Source organism: Sabethes cyaneus, chromosome 1 (genome assembly GCF_943734655.1).
Source record: "Sabethes cyaneus chromosome 1, idSabCyanKW18_F2, whole genome shotgun sequence".
Lineage (NCBI taxonomy): Eukaryota > Metazoa > Arthropoda > Insecta > Diptera > Culicidae > Sabethes > Sabethes cyaneus.
Window position 1 is genome coordinate 170197984 of NC_071353.1, and position 22074 is coordinate 170220057.

Consider the following 22074-nt stretch of genomic DNA (forward strand, 5'->3'; position numbering starts at 1 on the left):
CGAACACTGCTTGTACTAAATTGATTGGGTGAATTTAATTTCATCAAGAAATCGATGTTTGAACTTTGAAGTAGGAAAGTAGCGAAAAATGGTTAATATTATTTCAGATTTTCTTAGTTTAACTTAAAAACAGCTCTTGTTTTTGTCGTTGGAATTTCGACGAAATCTACTCCAAATATCCCCCTAGCGGAAACCATCATAATCAGTCGTTGAAAGATCGTACATCCCTTCTTCGTCGAGTGTCGTCCGGTTCGCCACTCGCAACCCTGCACGTTTTCAACCCCCGGTTGCTGGCCGTCGCTCGAGCACACACGCACACACTCGCGGCCAGTCGTCCTGGTTTCGTCGACCGAGGGAAAGAAAACTCGACTTTTCATCGAGCGACTCCATTTTCTCGTTTCTCGCGACTCCACTCCGACGACCGACCGAGCGCACTGCTGCTGGCTAGATAGAGCACATCAGGATACTATCATGGTGGAACACTGTTATTGCAGCAAAATTTCCACCCACCTGCCACGGTTCTAGTTTTTGTGTGGACAAGTCCCGGAGGATCCCGTAGCGAAGCGGCCAGAGAGGACAATGAATTCAGGTAGGACCATTCGAGTGCCCGCAGTCGAAATTCGGCAAGCGATTTTCGCTTCCTCTGCGTTTCTGCTGTGGAAAAGTGTAATTTTGCAGCAAAAGTTTTCTGCCTCCCCCCGCTGCGCTGTCCTGTTCGCCCAGCAAACCCCTTAAGAAAACGGGGGCTCCCCTTCCGCACCGACGGTTCCCTGTGTGAAACATTTGTCCTCTAGTGAAGGAGGAAACCGTCGACGTCGACCGACGACGACGACGACGGTGCTGGTGAAGAAGTTAGAAGAAGACGAAAAAAGCAGGACGGAAGAGACCACGGACGGAGGGCAGATGTTTTTTTTTTCGCCTTCCTCGAATGGGGTTCGGAAAAAAAGTGGTGAAAATTAGTATGCAATACGCACGGTTTCAGTGTTTTTAATCGTCTTTTGTTTTTCTGTTTCGGAACATTAAATAGTGGTGATCATTAGGCTATAGGCTTAGGTGGGCTTTACTGCTGTGCCAAAGCGAACCCGAAAGCGAAGTGAAATACATAGTTGCATTATGCTTTGCTGCTGTGATGGTGGGGTAGAGAATTATGTAAATCGCAGTTCGTACCTGCGAGCAGGGATCATCAACAATTCAATGCACCTGGAGGAAAGTTCATTGCTGTTCGTGTGGTGATGATAGGTACGAATGAGGAAAAAAATGGTGGTCAAAACAAGTTTTCCAGCGGACGACTGGCTGAAGGAAGAATATTTGAGCTGTGGGCAGTACAATTCGGTGGTGATGATGGATATGTTGTTTTCAAATTGCCTGAAGAATGTTCGAAACGGAATTGAACCAAATTAGTCGCGAGTGATGAGCATTCTAGAATCCTCTTGCGAAGATTAAGGATAACCGAGGAAAAATGTTTGAATGTGTGTGCGCGAGGAGGAAGGAAGAACAGTTCAAGCGCTGACGGAAGAAACACGGAAAACATAAAGTGCGTACGTGAGGGTTGCAGCAGGGAAACAGTGTTTTTTTTGTATCCCCAGAAGGAGGCTTTTATGAATCAAAAGTGGCATAGACTATTTGCGGGAAACTAACATTATGATGTTGGTTTTTCCGTTTCAATGGTTACTAAACGAACTCACTCGCTGGATTATATGAAGTGGAGCACCGCTTTGTGTGTGCGAGAGAGAGAGCGGGACCCGAATGAATGTTTTATAACTGATGCGTTGAATCAACTTAGGATCAACTTTGTTGGTTTGAAAATCATTACACAGGGATATTGAAATTTATGCTAATTCGCAATAAAGTATCCATTTGCGCATGTAACATCATTTTGGATGGCATTTGAAAAAGTGGATATGGCAAAATCAAGTGATATCAAATGCTTAAGAACTTTACGTTTTGGAAATTCGTTTTATTGTTTTCGATTTAGTTTATTAGAATCTGCTCATTCTAAGTGAACAGTCAATGCTCATTTCTAATAACGATAATCTTAGTCGGAATTAATGTCCTGATAGTAGAAAATGTTTCCAATGTAAGATGATAATTATTCCATTCAATTGACCGAATTGTGCGATAAGCTAGTAGAAAATTACAGTTTTGAATAAAAAATATGAGCAATTTGAATTGACTGTCAGCAGACTTTTTGTCCACTAAATTATTAGTCATTACGGCTGAAACTCTTGTCTGGACACATACTATCATAGCACTTAAAACATGTCATTTTATATACATGCAGTTCGTTAAACTTTGTTATTCTGTTATGCGAATGAATTGATACAAGATCCTATGAATTTATTTCACTAATATATTCGATTCTGTCATCGTAAAATTTCAAACTAATCATGGTGCAATAAATAAAAACAATAAAACTTATCATATCATAAAACATTGAACAAGTAGTCATGCATAGTTAGATCATAGATAACAGTCACTGCAATGTTAGTGGTGCCTACTATTGGTCGAAATATACAATTGAGAATCTGTTTTTTCTTAGCTTCCCCAAGGCTTGTTTTCTTAAAAATTTAGTTAAAATTTGTTAAAAAAATTGATAAATTTGATTCAGTGAATCAAATGAAGAATTATATCATTTTGTCTGTCATCATTGATGGTTAAAATTAAATAAATCGTAAATTTTCGGAATTCATTCCTCTGATTTTTTGTTCGAGAGCCATTTATTCAGCTCTACTTGAACATTTCACAATTTCACTTTGATTTAATATAATTTGATTTCTATTCTGGCAAAATTGGGTCAACATTTCTTATATTCTCCGATCATTAGTAGAAAGTTCCCTCACTGAGGCTCACTGCGAGTGCAAAGAATTTGGTCCTAATGTAACTGAATTGATAAATGCCCAATTTTTACTACAACCCAAATTATGTTCATGTACAACTTAGACGATATCGCTTTGAGACTGGACACGGTTAAGACCGAAATCAGACGTAAACATAATATTAATGAGTAAAGCAGCCAAAAATCATGCATAATCGAATCAAGACAATAAAAACTAACAGCAGATCTTTATAAATATTAAAGCAAAATTAGATCATAATTAAATTTAGATTTTAAATTTAATGAAAATAAGGTACAGAAAAAAACATCAGAATGACTTTCAACAAACTTACCATCCTAATGAAACTGTGTTTAAACTGTGGGAGACATAGACCGAGTGTAAGAGAGATCGAGTGATAACGAGAAAGAAAGAATGAGATAGTCTTTCTGCCTGTCGTTGTTTTGCAACGTCTTTATGCCACTGTCTTTTTTGCAATTTTTCGGGCTGGCGTTTTCCAACGTTTTTTGCCCATTTGGTTTTCTTTTTGTGAGTGACTGTTTTGAGTTTTTTGCTGCCTTTTAGCCATATTGTAATTTTTATTACTTTTGTTTGGTGTTTTTCAATGTCTTTTTGTGTTGTCTTTCGTTGTCTATGTTATTGTTACTAAAGCGTATTATTCCACCACTTTTTTGCTTCGATTTTTTTTCGTTATTTCATATTTTTGTCGTCTTTCCCCACGTTTTCGTTGCCATGCTCTTTCCGTGTTCTAGTGTGTTCTATGTTTTCTTAATTCCGTCTTTTCACCATCTCTCTATCGGTTTCCATCGTCTCTTCGCCATGTTTTGGCTTTTCGTCGTCGTTTTGTGGTATTTTTGACGCTTTTCATTCTTTTGTCGTCTTTTCACCGTCTCTTCGTACCTTTATCATCTCTTTAACGCTTTTCGTTTTTTCATCATCGTTTTGTCGTGAATCGTATTTGGTCCAATGTTTGTCCTCTGTTCATCGTTTTTTATCAGCGCCTTTACCATTTTGATGTTTTTGGTGTTTTCTTCGTGTTTTTGAAGTATTTTATCGACTCTGTCCTTTTGTAACTTTCTGCAGTTTTTTCACCTTCTATTTTGTATTTTTAATTTTTACCCGTTTTCTTCAACGTTCACCGTTTCACCCTTTGGCCATCTGTTGTGCATTTTTATTTCTTGAGCGTTTTTTCAACGTGTTTTCGCCTTTTCATCGTTATATTTTTAGCTTGTTTTGGTGTCTTTTCAATTTTTCGTCGCAGCTTTGCCAATTTTTCTTCATATTTTTGTCGTCTGTTGTTATGTAATCGTCATTTTTCATACTCTATTCGTTTCTTCATTACTTTTTGTAGCATTTTTTGTTTTTCTTTCGCCGCATTTTAGTTGCCTTTCCGCCCTCTTTTCATCCTCTTCATTGGCTTTTCTTCGCATTTCCCTCATCGTTTCGTCATCTTTCCATCAGTAGACCATCGAATACTGATTGCGAAAATGGAACGACTAGGTGCTCCACCTTTCCTTACACATTGGCTGGAATCATACCTGATAAATCGTCGTCTTTGCGTCAAGCCCGCTACCGTGCAATCTGATTATTTCACAAACAGTTCTGGAGTTCCTCAAGGGAGTAACCTCGGACCACTATTATTCTCGATATTCTTCAATGACATATGCTACTTGTTTCCATCTGGACTGCGCCTGGTGTATGCTGACGATCTGAAGATATATATCACTATACGGAGTGTTGAGGACTGCAAGGAACTTCAGCGGATGATCGATTATTTTCAAGACTGGTGCCTGAGAAATCGCATGACGATTAGCTCTCAAAAATGTTCTATAATTTCGTTTAGCCGTAAAACCGCACCGATCACACGGAATTACCACATCTGTGGTACTCAGCTAGAGCGTGTAAATACTGTGAAGAGTCTGGGAGTAATCTTGGATACGAGTCTCACTTTTCACGATCATTATTCTAGTATGATTGCAAAAGCAAATCGCAAACTAGGATTCATCATGCGGACAACGAAAGACTTCACGGATCCACACAGCTTGTGATCTTTATATTTCTCACTTGTGCAATCATCCCTCGAGACTGGTTGTCTAATATGAAGTCCCTATATGGACCTTTGGATTGCCCGAATTGAAGCTGTCCAGAAGAAGTTCACAAGATTTGCCCTCAGACTGCTTCCGTGGAATAACGTAGTCAACATGCCTTCATACGATGTCCGGTGTAAATTACTGGGAATAGTTACTCTACGCAGCAGACGTGACTCCATCATAGCAATATTTTGCGAAAAATTGTTGTTGGGCGCCATTGATGCACCTAACATTCTAAACAAATTAAATATCAACATGCTATCAATCTCTTTACGCCGGAGAGACCTGCTGAGACTGGAGTTCCGGAGAACGGACTACGGACGCAACGAACCGATTATCTCGATTTTCTCGTCAGTTCAACGAAGCCTACGATCTTTTCGACTACACTATCTCAGCTATCATATTTGTTATATTATATCTGTTATATTAATGTCTTCCGTAAATTTTGTTGTATTATGTGAAAAGATATAGGGTTTTTACGCGTTGTATGTGAGCCTGCTGCCAGGTTCATATACAAAGGCTTTTCAAGACAGTAATGTCAGATGATGTCGAAGAAAGAAATAAAGAAATCCCTTCGTCCTGTAGGCTTTCGTTTTCAACGCTTTTTTTGGCTTGTTTCAATAGTATTTTTTTGTTCTTCTCGGTGTCTTACTGCAGTTATTGTCTTCTTTCTTCGCCGTTTTTAGTTTTCTTTCGGTTATTTTGTTGTCGTTTCGGTGTATTGTTGTTAGTTTTCCGTGAATTTTTTGACATCAAAGCAACCTTTCGGTCGTTCTTTTGCGTCGTTTCGTCGCCTCTCCGTATTTTTTCCTCTTTTGACGCTTTCTGTTATTTCTCCATCGTATTTTTCACCTTTGCTGGGCCCTATTTTAATCTTTTTTTTCTGTTGTTTTTTTTCGTCGTACTTTTGACATTTATTGTGGTCTTGTAGTCACTCTCTCATTGTCTTTTTTATCTTCTTATTTCTGTCATAGCTCTGTTGTCCTGGTAATTCGTCGCCTTTACTTTTTCTTTTCTAACATCTTTTCGCTGTTTGCGTCGTTTTTTTACTTTGTTTGTCACTGCTTATTTTGTCATGATCTCGTAAGCTTTTTGTCGTCTGTTCGTCGTTTTTTATCGACGTCTTTTTGCCATTTTTGTCAGGGTTTTTGGCTGTTTTGTGAATTTTTCTTCGTATTTTTTCGATTTTTCTGGTAATTTCTTTCTTTTCGTATGTTTCAACGTCGTGTTCTTCTGTCGTTTTTAGTCTCTTTTTTGTTTCACCTTTTCGTTAATCCTTTCTTCGTCGAAATTTGGCTTTTCATCGTTATTTCGTGGTCTTTTCGACGTTCTTTCATGATCTTTTTGTTGCCTTTCGTAGTTTTGGCATCTTTTAGCTTTCCGAAAGGAATTTTTCTCATTTTTTTGACACCTCTCCATCCTTTTTTAATACCTTTTTGTTGCCTTTTTGGCTTTTTTCGTCCAGTTTGTCTCGTCGTATTCTCGTCAATTTTTTGTTCTATTTTTATCCTCGGTTCGTCGTTTTCCAACGATATTAATCTTTTTTGCCTATATTTGTTTTTTTCTGTCGTGTTTTGTTGACTCTTTGTCTTTTTTTTGTATTTTTTTCTTGTCTTTTCATCATCTACACTGAAGTCGCTTTTTACGCGGGTTGTTTTTTACGCGACTATTTTCACGCGAATTTCGGAATTTACGCGGTTTTTTACGCGATCTTCGGAATTTACGCGGATGTGCTTAAAACGTCTATTTTTTCGCGTAGTGTTGAAATCCACATAGTTTTTTTTACGCGAAATTTTGTTTTTTTACGCGAGTTTTGGAATTAACGCGGTTTTTTATGCGAATTTCGGAATTTACGCGGTTTTGATTTACGCGTAAAAAGCGACTTGAGTGTATCTTGTATTTTTATTTTTTCATCGCATTTCTTTTTTCTTTGCAATTTCGTTGTATCTTTAGCATCTTTCTTGTCACGCTTTCGACTTTTTTCATATTTTAGTCGCCTCTTCATTACTTTTTAATGCACTTTTTTGTCTTTTCGTAGCATTTTAGTCGCCTTTCCAACATCTTTCTTTATTGTCTTCTCCTTGCATTTTCCTCTTCTTTTCGTCATCTTTCCGTCATCTCTCTGTCGTTTTTTCACTCGCTTTTGTCGTCTTTGTTGGTCATATCTTTTTATCTTTTCGGTATTTTACTGCAGGTTTTGTTATCTTTTTTTGGCGTTTTTTAGGTTGTTTTGCTGAAGACTTTATTTTGTTGTTGTAATCTTTCAGTCATTTTTTATTTCAGTTCTGCTGTCTGTTTTTTGGCGTTTTCGCGGTATATTTGGCATTTTTCCATTCTGTGCGATTTTATACGTTTGTTTATTTTTTTTTGCCGCAGACAGACAGTGTTTCTACCGTCGTTTCGCCGTTTTTTCAACGTCTTTTTGTTACCTCTCCATCTTTTTTTCTTTTCAACGCCGACGACTGAAAGTCTTTCGTCATTTCGTTGTATTTGGCGTCTTTCTGTCAGTTTGTCATCTGTCTTGTTTAGTAATCTTTCCTTTGTCTTTTCGTCGTACTTTAGAGTTCTTTTGTCATCTTTTCATTGATTTTTAAACCTTTTGCCGCTGTTTTTTTTTCAGCATTTCCCGCGCAGGCGTTTTTTGCGTGATCTGTTTTGTTGTTGTTTTAGCGTCTTACTCCATCGCATTTTCTTTGAATTTTGGTCGTGTTTTCATACTTCTGTCGTCTTTCGCCACGTTTTCATTCCTGCTCGTTCTTTCTTTTTATTGTCGCCGTCTTGCTGCCATCTCGTCATTGTTTGTTCGTATTCTACTCATGTTTATGTCGTTTTACATCGTCTCTTCGATGGACAACGTCGTATTTTAGCTTTTCATCACCGTTTGGTGGTATTTTCGAAGCATTTTGTGCTTTCGTCTATATGTTGTTGTTTTTTGTCGTATTTTTTCGTGTTTCTGCTGTCGTTTTGTCGCCTTGATATCATCGTTTCGTTACCTGTATATCATTCTTTTGAAGTCTTTCTGTCATCTTTTCACTATTTCTTCGTTTTTTCCCCATCTTTTTGACACTTTTCTGTCGTTTCTCCGTCGTTTTTTCAACACTTTTTTTGTCGTCGTCCACTCTTTTCCTTGTTTTTTTCAGCGTTAATTTTACTTGTTGTTTTGCAGTATTTTCTTCGTCTTTTCGTGGCATTTTGTCTTTTAGTCACCTTCTCATCATCTTTCATGTTTTCTAATTTTTCTGTTATTGGAAGAGTAGATGTTCTGCTGTTTCAGTTTCGAATTCACGGAATTGGCAAGTCATTGTCGAGCTGACCAATCATTTTGAAATTGCCTTTGCTATGTTTAGGCATTTTCACTTTTATTTCAAGGTCTTTTTACCGCTTGTGCGTCTTTTTTATCGAAGTCTTTTTTCCATTTTTGTCTTTTTGAGACTGTTTTGTAGATTTTTTTCGTCTTTTTGTCTTATTTCTATCGAATCTTCGTGTTTTTCGTCATTTATGTTGCTTTTTTGGATTTTTATTCGTATTTTACTCGTCTCTACGTCAATTTATTTCGTCCCTTCATTGTTTGTCCGTCGTATTTTGGTCGCTTTTTGGCTTTTCATCGTTGTTTGGTGTTTTTTCGAAGCATTTTCATTTATTTTTATCGTCTTTAGTCGCAATTTCGTCTTTTCTTCATATCTTAGTCGCTTAGTGGTTGCTTTTTTGCCGTCCTTTTTGTTTTTTTCTGTTCATTTTCGTCATCTTTTCCCCTTCCCTCTGTCGTTTTTTTTATTCATTTTCGTCGTCTTTTTTAGCATTTGCCGACAGTGTATTCTTTGTTTTTTTCGGCATCTTACTGTATGTTTTGTCTTCTTTTCAGCATTTTTTTGTTGTATTTTTATCTGCTTTTCGTGCTATTTTTGACAACTAGGTCTTGTTTCGTAGTCGTTTTTCTACTTGTTTTTTGCTGCAATCTGATTTTTGGTATTTTCGTCGCATTTTCGGCATTTTTCTATTATTTGACATTTTTCACATTTGTTCTTTTTTGTCACAACCAGACAGACAGACAGAGTGTTTCTGCTGCATATTTTTATCGACCCTTTGTCTTTAATTTTGTTTTTTTCTGTTATATGTTTTCGCCAACTATTTTGTCCTTACTTTGCGTTTTTTCAACGTCTGTTTGGCCTTTCTTCGTTATCTTGTTTAGCTTGTTTGTCGGTATTTAAGCGTCCTGTCACCTTCTCGTCGCAATTTTACCATTGTTCTTCGTACATTGGTCGCCGCGCTTTTGTCTATTCTTCATATTTTAGTCATCTCTACGTTGCTTTTCCACCGTCGCCTATTTTTTGTCTTTTCGTCACAATTTAGTCGCTTTATCATCCTCTTTTCGTCGTCTATTCATTGTTTTTTCTTAGCATTTTCCTCAACTTTTCTTTACCTTTCCGTCGTCCCTCTGTCGTTTTTTTACTCGATTTCGTCGCTAAACGTTATCCGTGAATATTTTCATTGTTTTCGGCGTCTTATTGCAGGTTTTGTCATCTTTTTAGCCTTTTCTTGTTGTTTTGTAGTCTTTTCTTCGAATTTTGCCAGCTTTTCGTGCTATTTTTGATAGCTTAGTCTTTTTTCTGTCTTATTTCTGCTGTCTTTTTTAAGGTATTCTCGTCGCATTTTTGGTATTTTTCTGTTGTTTGCCATTTTTATTACATTTATTTACATTTGTTTTTTTTTCGTCACAGAGAGTTCTACTGCCTTTACATTACGTCTTCATAAGCTGTTTGCGTTTCTCCATTGTATTTTCCCCATCGTTTTGATGCCTTTTTGTCGTTTTTCCGCCATTTTTTCAGTATCTTTTTTGTTGTTTCATTGGCTTTCTTTCATCGTTTCTCCTTATTTTTCTCTGCTGGTTTCGTCAACTCTTCGTAGCATTTTTTTTTAGTTTGGCAGTATTTTCTTTAGTTGTTCATTGTCTTTTTGACATATATTGTTGCTTTTAGTTCCCTTCTCATCGTAGTTTTTGTTTTCTCATTTGCGTCTTCGCTTTCTTTTTTATGAGCATTTTCGTTTATATTAGCATTTTCAACATTTTTCCGTTCGTACCCTTTTTCTGTTTTTTATCGCTGTTTATTTCGTCGTATTCTACTCAGCCTTTTGTCGCAATTTTTTCTTTGTTCGTCACTTTTCACTGACATCTTTTTAATATTTTTGTCACCTTTTTTGTCCTATTTTTGTCGATTTTTCGTAGAATTTTTTTTATCTATTTTCGTCGTTTTTTTGCATTTTCAATATTTTTGCGTTTTTTCAACAATTCTTTGCTATCTTTTTTAACTTTTTGATCGATGTTTTGGCGTTCCCTCGCCTTTTTGTCGCCGTTTTGCTGATTTTTCATCGCATTTGTGTCGTCACGCTTTTGTCTTTTCTTCTTATTTTGGACAACTCTTCATTGTTTTTTCGCCGTCTTCTTGTTCATTCGCCGCATTTTAGTAGAATTTTCATCGTCTCTTTATTGTCTTTTCTTCATATTTTGCTCATCTTTTTTTCACTTTTCCGTCGTCTCTTTGTAGTTTTCCACTCGCCTTCATCATCTTTTTTGGATTTTTTAACGTATTTTTCATGTTGCTTTTCGGCGTTTTACTGCCTGCCATCTTATATACTGTGTTTTAGTCACTTCTTCGTGTTTTTGTTAGCTTTTTGTCGTATTTTTGGTAATTTTTTCACCTCGTCGTCTTTCGGTCGGTTCTTTTGTCTGCTAAGTGTTTTTTTGGAATTTTCGTCGTATAAATCCGTATTTTCACGTCATTATTTTTATCATTGGTTTGGCATATTTTAACTATTTCATTCATTGCATTCTTGGCGCCTTTTTAGTGTATTTCCGAGGTCTGCCAGATACAGAGGCAGATGAGACAGGCAAACGGGACAGACAGACATTAATTTAATTAATAAATATTTAATAATTAAATTTCATTAAATTGTTTGATGCAAATACGGACTCAATCCATGCTATACCATACCAGTTCAATGGCATGATGAAGTTATAAATTGTTCATAACGTTCTCTTCTCTTTTTCGTTCCAGGGACATGAGGACTTAGTCAATCGAAGCAGCGAAAATTTTTTGAAGCGAAATTGAGCGCCGTCTCTCGAAAACGAACAACCAAAAAAGAAACAAAAATAACCAAAAAACACACATCTCGGTCAGAGTGAACCGAACTATGGAGCAATGCAATAATAACGATCGTCCCTGTGTGATCAGCAGCGGGAGTTTTTTCCCGCACGCGGCGAGCCCGTCGCCGAACCACAACGGCAGCAACCACAACGGCAACCACAGCGGCAGCAACAACGGCTGCAGCAACGGCGGTGGTGGCCACAACAACAAGCAGAAACAGCACCAGCATCAGCACCCGCACCATTCGTCGCTCCAGCACTCCCCGCCACCGATCAGCCGGCATCTGACGCAGAAAAATGATCCGAACCTGCACAGCCCGACCGATCAGTCGTCGCTCGGCGAGATCGAGGTGATTCTGGTGCAGCAGCACAAGCAGGACGCACTGTCGGTGATCATCCATCCGCAGGAGGGCATGCAGCAGATCAACATGTGCTTGAGCGGTTCCGGCAATCCGGGCTCGGTGGACTCGATCATGTCGTCGGACTTCCAAACGCTGTCGCCGATGCACGATCGCGATTCGCCCGTCAGCATCAGTGCGAACACGTCGTACGCGACGCTGACGCCACTGCAGCCGCTGCCACCCATTTCGACCATGTCGGACAAGTTCGCCTACTCAATAGGGGGAAACATCTGCGAGGCGTTCCCCGGGATGAACAACAGTTCGGTCGGGGTAAACATCGAGATCAACTCCTGCTACAATCTGGAAAAACTTGGAGTCATCCATTCGCCAGTGCACATCAACACGGTGCAGGAGCTCTCGCCGACGGACGTTCACCACGCGTTGGACAAGAACCACGTCCTGAAGGATCCCAAACTGGACCACCACCTGACGGGCAAGGACGTTGACGTGGTGGATGGAAAAAACGAGTGTATCCTGGTACGTGCCTCTCCGATTCCTTCGAATCTCAGCTCAGTGGACGATCGCTTTCTGACGTCGGCGGCGAAGCCGGATCTTGGCCGTCAGAAGGATGACACCGACCAGTTCACCAGTACAGTGCAATATCTGGATCAGCCGAGCGACTCGGACGTGATCCACGGGGGTGTTGTTGGGGGCGCAGGCGGACCCGGCGGGGCCGGTTCCGGCGTCAAGGACCACCACTCGGCCGTGTTTCTCAACAAGTCTTTCAGTTCAAAAGCAAACATAAGCGACCTTAATCTGTGTAAAGAAATTGTTATAGATGATGTTTACGAGGAATCGGAGCTGGATGATAAGAAGCTGGAGGACTCGCTAACCGGGGGCGGGCATCATTCGCTGTCGAACGGGGGCAGTGGCGGAAAGAATGGGGGCTGCGGTTCGATGGGTGACGTTGGCTGCATGAACGGGGGCGATGTGGAGGAGATCAATACCAAAGAGCTGGCGCATCGGATCAGCTCGGAGCTGAAGCGCTACAGCATACCGCAGGCCATCTTTGCCCAGCGCGTCCTGTGCCGATCGCAGGGCACCCTGTCCGATCTGCTGCGAAATCCGAAGCCGTGGTCCAAGCTCAAGTCCGGCCGGGAAACGTTCCGGCGCATGTACAAATGGATCCAGGAGCCCGAGTACCAGCGGATGTCCGCGCTCCGACTGGCAGGTATGCGGACCGATTCGTTGGCCCTTAGATGTTAGATGTCGTGACCGAGTAGATTGGCACCTGAGTGTAGCCGGCCTTCGGCCGGGAAGTACTAAGTGCACAAAAACCCACCACTTTTCTGTGATATTCAGATGTGATTAAAGTTTTATTTCTTACCCCATTTTATTTCGCTGTTTTATTTTAGCCGTTAAGTTCCGTTGAATCTCTTAATTTGTAAGGCTTTGTTTGCAGTGTAAGTAGTTGTGCTTGATGTGACGTTTGCCAGTTCTTTTAGAATGTTCTTTTTAACAAAAATTGTCTAACCGAAACAATTTGTTTCGCTTCTCTTTCCCTCTCTTTTCAAGCAACCCAATCGGCAAAACCAGGTTAATTGAACTTTTATATTTCTTCGTCAATGGAAGGCATCTAACAATACTAATACGACTAATTAATTCTTTATTTTTATGCTAACCTCTCACACATACGGATACTAATTAACACACACACACACGTACATGATTCACGATGACACCTGCGGTGCATTCTAGCAGTGAATGCAAAGAAACACGAGGAACCGGAACCGAACGTTATGATGGGACACACGAAGAAACCTCGGCTCGTCTTTACCGATCTGCAGAGAAGGACGCTTCAGGCGATATTCAAAGTATGGCTTATCTGATTTTGTTACATTTCTTTTGGGTTCACTGTTTATTGGCTTTAAACTTCTTCTAAAAGATCAACGTTTATCAGATCCTTATTCTATAATTTTTAATTGCAATTTGTGAGCAACAATACGATCCATAGTGCGTACAATTTGAGTTTTATTGCACGCACAGTTCGATTTTTATGACAATTTTTGATCATTTGGATCATGACAAGTGTGCAATGAAACTTAGATTGTTATTTGGGACTTATCCTTTGTTGATTTGAGAGAAGATAATCTTTTAGAAATTGTGGGTAAAATCGGCAGCCTTGCGGTGTATCACAGTTTTTGAGATATTAGGCGTCTTTCATGACGGACCCCCAAAAATCGAAGTTTTCACTGTAGCTTCAAAACTATGTGATTTAGGGAAAAATAATGTTCTGCAAACATTTGCATCTATTAAAATTACACACTTTTGCAGAGGAAAGTGAACACCTATCTTCTATACAGAGCAAGTTAATGAACGATTTAGGTAAAAATTAGTCATATTTCGTACTGCTATACAATAAAAAGTTAGAAAAACTGGCGACCGAGATATAATTAAAGTGAAAGTACATTCAAAACGAGAAGACGATACAGCAAATCCATGTTTGCTACCGTTCTAGAACATATTCTGGTGTGGTCCAATCTATATCTATTGAAACAATATTTATTACCGTATATTTTTAAATCAATTTTTCATGCCTCTTAAGGTCTTTATTGCGGTTTTCTTGTGCTTCCTCAGAAAGCTGTCCAATAGGGACCAGAAAATGTTCGATGACTTTTGATCCGTGGAATAACACTTTATGGATGGCATCAGGGGTACAATGCTACCAAAAGTCCTGCCGTATCCAAACAGTACTTCTCAAACTTCTCTACGTTGATTTCCATTCCTGATGCCATAACGGAGAGGATTGCTACATATCTTTTTATAGAGATTATGTCAATTCCAGTTATTTTAGCTACTTAATCTGGATTTCAAAAGAATCTTCAGGCCGTATTGCCATCGTTGGAGTTCCCTATTAAAAATATTAGGATGCTTGGAAAAAAGTAGATTGCAACATGTAAGCTAACAAATTACCTGCCCCTCCAGAACGTGGTTTATCAACCAGAAGTCCCAATTCGAGTGTGAACTTCCGTTGAATGTTCTGTTTAATCTGTTACATAACAAAAGTCTATCACAATATTCCCGTATTCGAGATTCTGCTAAGACGCTCAAAGTAATGACTTTTAATTACGTGCTATAGTTTGATTTTTTTACTAGCCTCTTGCGATGCAAGTAGAGTAAAGTTTTGGGTATAACCGTCTTGAAGCCAATACCCTTCTTTAACGACAGACTTTGCAGCCGGTTATTAGAGTACAGGGCAATTACAGGGCTAGTGTAATGATCCTATTAAACTCTAGCAGTACCACACAGCCGAGATTAGTACATACGATGACTGGCTTGCTACTATAGTAAACATTATGATATAGGTCTCCAAAAGACTGAATAATATTTTTTGGAAATGCAATACAATGATGAAGATACTTAAAGAGACAAATGCCTTAGCATGTTTTAAGATCAGTTTTGAATGTACTTTCACTTTAATTATATCTCGGTCGCCAGTTTTTCCAACTTTTTATTGTATAGCAGTACGAAATATGACTAATTTTTACCTAAATCGTTCATTAACTTGCTCTGTATAGAAGATAGGTGTTCACTTTCCTCTGCAAAAGTGTGTAATTTTAATAGATGCAAATGTTTGCAGAACATTATTTTTCCCTAAATCGCATAGTTTTGAAGCTACAGTGAAAACTTCGATTTTTGGGGGTCCGTCATGAAAGACGCCTAATATCTCAAAAACTGTGATACTTAGAGGAATAATGCTTTCAGCGAAAAGCTTCATAATAAGATTATCTAAAACTTTCAAGAACATACTATAGCTCTATATCATGAAACTAGAAAGTTAAAATTTGCAGCACCACCTGTGTTTGAGTTCAGAACTAGTACTAACCACCAGTTGTTGCATCTCTTGATATACATAAATTCTTCCGAAGACGCCATATTGAAAAAAACACTATGAAAAGAGTTTTTAAAAAAGATCACGATTCCTGAGCAATCAAACCACTGTGCGGTGGTTAGCCGGAACCTTTACCATGAACGTTGAAAAAGTGGATGTTGGCATGCTCTTCATCTCGTTCGCGGCCTTGACGATCTCCGTCTCGAAATTCCGAAATTCTTGGAGAAAATCCTCCGTTTGAGGTTCATGTTGATCTCCTGGCATAGTGGACCGAGACTAGGTCCGGCCAAAAGATCACATCCTCCTACGCCTGACACTTCTTGATGAAGGTTTCAACTTCCTCGTTCACCGTTAGACCTGAAAGAGCAGCGAGCTGGACGTTCCCTTCTCTGTGACTGATCGTCAGCCATAGCTGAACCTTCGGGAATTTGGTGTGAGGGATATATTTGACGTTATCACTACCTCCTTGGTGAGGAACTTACATTACCCGGTACCCTGCCAGTCGTTTCTATCCAGAGTCAAGCCGGTCTCGTCGTCTATTACTTCAACGACGTCGCGCTTCGGCGGAAAGATATTTTTCACCAGCGCCTTCAGCCAGTCCTTCTGGGCGATTACGTACTGCTGTTTTTCCAGTTGCTCCTATCTGTCGGTCCAAGGCGCGTAACGATAAGGCCACCTTGCTCTCGGCCTTCGATTTTAGCTTTTACTGCTTTAAGGCGGCGCAGCATCGTCGGGCGGCCGGAACCAGGCTTCTGTTCTACGCTCGCGCCTCTCTCCAGGAGAAAAAGAATATTGCAATAATGGTCGGCGCATACGATGTCCATCTTCTTTACTCCGGGGTAGAGCTAGCAATACGAACCAAGAATCGAGCGTATTTGCTGTTTTCGTCACGGTTGCTGCAAATCAAACAAAAATGATGTCAAATTTTTTATGCACGATAGGGTTGGTACGATTGGCGCATGCATAGGAGGATTCATCACAAGACCTTGCGATTTAAATTAGAGCTTTTGAATTTCACGATGTTACATATAATAATAACACTCTCACTGAACCTTCCTCTGAAGCTTACCCTTAAAATTCACTTAAAGTCTTCTCGTTTTAAAACGGCTTCTCTCCCTGTTACTTACTTTAGTAGCGACGGTACTTTATTGATCCTGCGCCGAAAGAATGGACTGCTGTTCTCGGACACCAGCTGAAAGTGCATCATTCTTGACCGCGCACTTCTACAGGGTGCGGGGTCTGTCCCGGAGTCCACGGCCACTTTCTGGCTTCCTGCTGAAACTTTCATCGGACATTCTGACATACTATATCATTTCTTCACCGAGTATTGATTGTAGAATTTAACGCACAAAAACCCGTCGCACTCGTCGATCAGTTTCCTTCAGCGTTCATCTGTCATGTCAATAAAGGGTTATTGGGAGAATTAGTGTTCTATAGAGCGCCAATTTTGTACTAATTTGCGAACTACGGGACTTCAGCTAACTACGTGATCCGTAGAAAGTCAGGTCGTTATCACAAGTCACGAGCTTATCAAGGTATACGAATTCCTCCACTATTTTACATTGTACCCCATCCAGCACCAACACGATTTGGACTCCCACGTTTTCTGACAGCAACCATGTACTTTGTTTTGGCTGTCTTAATGGTGAGTTCCAATGTCGCTACTTCCAGTTTAAAAGACCTAAAGGCCTCTGCCACTGCTCTACGGTTGATTCCGATGATATTGACTTCATTCGCAAAATCAAGAAGCATGTGAGATCTCATAACGGTAATCCCGTTCTTTTTCACGTTCGCTCTTTGTATTGCACCTTCCAAGGCCGTCTTGAATCGCAGTTTAGAGAGTACATCCCCTTGCTTCAATCCATCCAAGGTCACCAAAATGGTTGAGGTTTCACCCCCTAGTCTGACGATGATTTTGACCCATCCAACGAGTCTCGAATCAGGCTATAACTAGTTTAATCGGAAAACCATGTTTTATCATTTATAAGCTAAAATAGCTCATTTCATCTGACTGAGTCATTCGCCGCTTCAAAGTTCACAAACAAAACAGTTTTACTTCTGGAACTTGTAGAGTAACTAGCAGGAGGAGCAATTCTCAAGGAAATCAGATCATCGCGCTCATTGCCGAACAGTTCCGCTAACGGACTCAGTCTACAAAGCAACATACGAGAGAGCACTCATCAATTCCTGCTCCTTACCGTGACCTTCGTGTGTCGTAATTCAACCGCCCAGTTAGCTTCGAGGTACGATGCTGTTCTAACAAGCCAGTCGTCGTATGTTCGAATCTCAGCTAGGCGGTGCTTGCTAGATGGAGTCAGTAGGATCCTTGCACTGGCCCCGTAATTTTCCGGTACTCTACCAGCCGGCTGCGAAGTCTGTCGATAAAGAAGGGTAATGTCTAAAGACGGTATAAACTCAAGGCTCGAACTCGTGCTTTTTTTCGGCAGTTTTAGCCTTCCCCTATCTTTCTTCGGTTTGATATGCAGCTGCAGTGAGCATGCAACTGCTGGTCTGGTGTTTTTCATCTGTCAATCTCTGGTATTGGGCATTAAACCGTCATTTACCATCAATCGCTGGGTAGTGAAACAAAGCATTTTCTCAGTACGAGCCTTCACCGCATTCAACAGCCTTGCTCAAATCGACGAGATAATGATCAGAGTCGATATTTGGTTCCCGAACCGTACATCGGTGACATTTGAAATGTGCCAATTGGCAGGACATGATCGATCCAGAGACTAGAGTTTTGATTTGATGCCTCCGGGTGTGTTTCGAATATTCAGACGTGGAAAGTAGGTGCTAACTACTACATTCCTGTGACCGCGGAGATATCTACGTGCCTCTGACCATTATTCAACAGACGAAGGCTATTTCTTTCAATGGTAGGACGGCAGTATTCCTTTTTCCCAATCTGCACATTTGCATCTCCGATGACGATTTTCTCGTCGTGGTTTGTCGTCTCGTCACTCTCCATAGGTCTTCTCGAGCCTACCCTAGAACTCGTCGTTAACATCATCGGATTTATCGTTTATCGGTGCGTAAATCTTGATTAGACTGTAGTTCAAGAACTTGCCCTGAATTCTCAACACACATGTACAGTCATCTATGGGTGTTCAGCGGCTCGCTCGGAAGCTTTCGTTGTCCCAATTCTACGAAACCGACTCTACATACTGCCTTTCTACCGCTAGTTAAGTAGATGTGGTACTTGAAAGGATTGCCTAGAATAGGGTCTACTGCAATAGACGAAACTCCTTTTTCCCGCAATGTGGCCCTGTAGCTTCCCGTATAGCAACAATCCATTCCGATTCGATGTAGTTCTCGAGCCAGCAAGTCAGTTTAAGCCATTAGACATTTCAGATACCGAGTTTTCTTGTTCTTTGCCGCGTCCTATACCGATTGATCTATTCCGTATTTCCATATTACCTGGGTACTACAGTACTACAGATACAGTATTTCGTATTCAGCCGCTCGCTCCGAAACAGACGCTGTAAGAGCCGCCCTCGTACGAGGAACAGGCGCTCGAGATGACATCCCCTAGCTTAGCTGCCCCAGAGTTTGCTATCAAGCTCAATTCTTAACCATCATAGTCGTCGTCAGCATAGAGCCGGGGATGCTGTTTCAGGTAGTCATCTCCATCTCGAACTTGACCCACTCTCTGCCAATTTGCCAGGCGTCTTAGTAGTCACAACCCGCTTTCAACCTGGTCAAGCCATCTCGCAAGTTGACCCTGTCTGTTCCTAGTGCCGGTGGGATTGTTGAAGAAAGCCATGTTCGTCGGACTGTCCTTCGGCATCTTTACGACGTATCCGGCTCACCGTCGCCTAGCGACTTTCGCCTGGTGTATGATGAGAATCACTCCAAACAGTACCTGTAGCTCGTGATTCATACTCTCCGTTACTCTTCATTTTCAGTTCCAGCACGTCACGACGTCCTCCGTAAGCAGCGTCACAGCTGCAAGTCAATTAAAAAATTTTTGTTTCGATGCGAGACTGGACTGCTCGGAACGCGGGCAAGCTAAGAACGCAAAAGATACTCACCACCTAGACAATTTTTTTTACTAATTTTTGCCCACCGCGAGGCTGGAATGAATTCGCGAGCAAACAGCGGCACTCAGCACACGATTCGATTCGATTCAAACGATTCTCAAATCGTTCATCACCTAGGACTATAGCGCAGGTGGGGAATCTCCTGTTTACGATAAGCCATTAAGAATTACTGTTTTGAGTGAGACTGAACGGGTTCTAAGGAGTTGACAATGGCCGGCCAGCCCTAAAGGTTGGCTGGTGCCTAGATAATCATATTTTTTATTTGTTTTTTTGTTTGTTTCCGTTGTGATGTTGGCGAAGAGGTAAACAACGGTTCCCTGCTCCAAACACATAAATAAAATAAATAGGTCCTAGGATAGTTCCTTGGGGTACATCAAGCCAAGCACCACACCTCGGACAAATTAGCTTCAAATCAAATGAACCGTAGCTCAGGTGCTTGAGCTCGATGTTGAGTGCGCTGTCGAAACCGGAGGTCTTCCGGTGACTTCCTCATTCAATCCGAGTAGTTTATCAATTGCTCGCGAGGCCCTCACTCTTATCCGCGTGTGTAAACGAGGGCGTAAGATGAATAAGAAAAGAAGGAGTAAAAGAAAATTTGTAGCCATATATTCTAGTGTGCCTAACTCGCTCGTGAGCCGTCGGTAGCTCATGAGCTGTTGGCGTCGTGAGCGGGCTGTGCAGAAAGACGCTACACAGCACTAACAGTTGTTTGTCGTACGCTTGTATCAATGGAGTAAACGTTGGATGCTACGCTTCTCACACTCGCTCCCGTAAGTGAAGGCATCGTTTGCTTCTTGCTCGATTTGCAACAATGTCCAGTACTACAGAGAAGACTACGTTCGTTAGAAAGATGCCCAAAATGCAGCGAGCCCTCAACCTGGAGATTCCGGACGGACAATCTAGCGTCAAGATTTTGGAACTTTCCATCAGGATGGCTTCATTCACGTATATCTTTTAGTTCCCCCCACTGAGAGGTCACCGGTAATGATCTACTTCATCCGCTGCTGAGTCTGGTTTGTTTAAAACATTAGGCCGAGATTGATTGTGCCCATCGGCATGCTGACTTCTCTCTTTCTGACCCCAACTTGAGCCTCGCAGCAACATTCACACCCCCACCCTTGGTGCATTTGTTCGATCGAGTCTCAAAAGCCGAAAGTCGTAAAGGTGGACGGTAACCTCCGGCTTGAGAAGGGTTTTCGTGATAACGACGATGTCAACCTCCTTCTCGTTGAGAAAGTCGAGCAGCTTGATCTGTTTGTTCCTCAGAAAGCAAGTGTTACGATTAACTATGGAGATGGATTTACGGTCCATATCTGCTGACGATGGAGATTATAGGTTGGAGCTGACCAGCTAAGATTCTACAGATTGGTAATTTGTAGTCGGATCCGTTTAAAATTCACATGTCCTTGAACGAGGTCAAAAGCGGAGAGACGTCGTCCTTTTTGCCACTACCGGTATCCTCCGGGAAGACCGAATGCAATCACGGTGGCAGCGAACTGCGTACAGAACTCCGTTATTTTTTCATTATGACAGCATATTAAAATTAACTGTAGATTAATGCATATAGAATCTAATTGAAATCATGGAAATAGGAATTTTAATAAGTTTTAATCACAGGTTGAATCTTTGTGGTTTAATAAGGTATAGCGAAATTATTAACATTTTACGATCTAAAGAAATTCGAGATTTTGCTCTGACGCTCAACGTAATAACTTTTAACAACATTTTAACAGAGTTTTAAAACTTGAGCCGCTCGTCCACGGCAACACTGCATTTACTTCGTTGAGAAATTATCCCACAACAAATTAGAACCCTAGACCTACAGCCCTCGCTTCCTTTATTTACCCCCGCAGGAAACTAAGAGACCTTCGAAGGAGATGCAGGTGACGATCGCCCGGCAGCTCGGGCTGGAACCGACGACGGTGGGAAACTTCTTCATGAACGCCCGGCGCCGCTCGATGGACAAGTGGAAGGACGACGCGATGAAGGCGGCTGCGGCGGCCGCTCGGAACAACGGTGGCAACGGTGGTGGCGGCGGCGTCGGCGGCGGTGCCAGCGGGCTCGGTCTCGGCATGCTCGGCGGCGGCGGCAGCAACAGCAGTAGCAACGATAACCTTATCCTGGAGCACCTGAAAGATGACTCGTCGGACGAAGCGCTCGGCTATGACGGTTCGTTCGCGTCCGACGGCGGTCCAATGGAACATAACTATCAGCAGCACGTTCTTAACTAATGATTAATTTAAATTATTTAAAGCAAGCTAGTAGAATAGACAAGCAAGTGGTAAAAAGACACACAAAGCAGTCTCGTAGTACGGAAAAGCGGAGGAGCAGATTTAAATTAATTCACACACACGCAAAAAAAAAGTTTAAGGAAATGCAAGCGCTAGATAAATAAAACACAACAATATGAGAAACAAAGAAAAAAAAACACACACACACACACGCATATAGTAGGATTAATCAGAGTAATAAAGGAAAACAAAAAGTAAAAACAAACAAAAAAATCGTAGGTGTGTGGCTATTCACGACAGCTTGTGAGAAACAGAAGAATAATAAAAGAAAACAGATTTAGCGGTAAGAATTAGTAGGTTTTCTTTGCATTTTAAACCAAATTTAATTTAATTTAAATTATTATAACTGAAATCAAGTAAGGAAAACAAAATCTAGTCTGTTCTTTCGAAAAAAAAATAAGTACTAAGACAAAACACTGTACATGTACTGTAAAGTTGAAA

At 40.9% G+C, this 22074-nt stretch overlaps 1 protein-coding gene across 1 annotated transcript; it reads left to right on the top strand.

Annotated features, from left to right (window-relative positions):
* Window positions 1-414: 414 nt before the first annotated feature.
* On the top strand, window positions 415-21573 carry LOC128745243 (hepatocyte nuclear factor 6). Its single transcript, XM_053842272.1, has 6 exons — window positions 415-589; window positions 10978-12638; window positions 12983-13003; window positions 13169-13281; window positions 21196-21331; window positions 21434-21573. The coding sequence occupies exons 2-6, from the start codon at window positions 11114-11116 to the stop codon at window positions 21571-21573; spliced, it is 1935 nt and encodes a 644-aa protein (XP_053698247.1). The 5' UTR covers window positions 415-589; window positions 10978-11113.
* The last annotated feature ends 501 nt before the right edge of the window (window positions 21574-22074 follow it).

Bases quoted from the DNA above. Each gene is read 5' to 3' on its own strand.
- LOC128745243 (XM_053842272.1), top strand. From the start codon at position 11,114: ATGGAGCAATGCAATAATAACGATCGTCCCTGTGTGATCAGCAGCGGG. The intron at 12,639-12,982 runs GTATGCGGACCG...TCTCTTTTCAAG, and splicing joins GTCCGCGCTCCGACTGGCAG to CAACCCAATCGGCAAAACCA. The intron at 21,332-21,433 runs CGGCTGCGGCGG...GCGGCGGCGGCA, and splicing joins GAAGGACGACGCGATGAAGG to GCAACAGCAGTAGCAACGAT.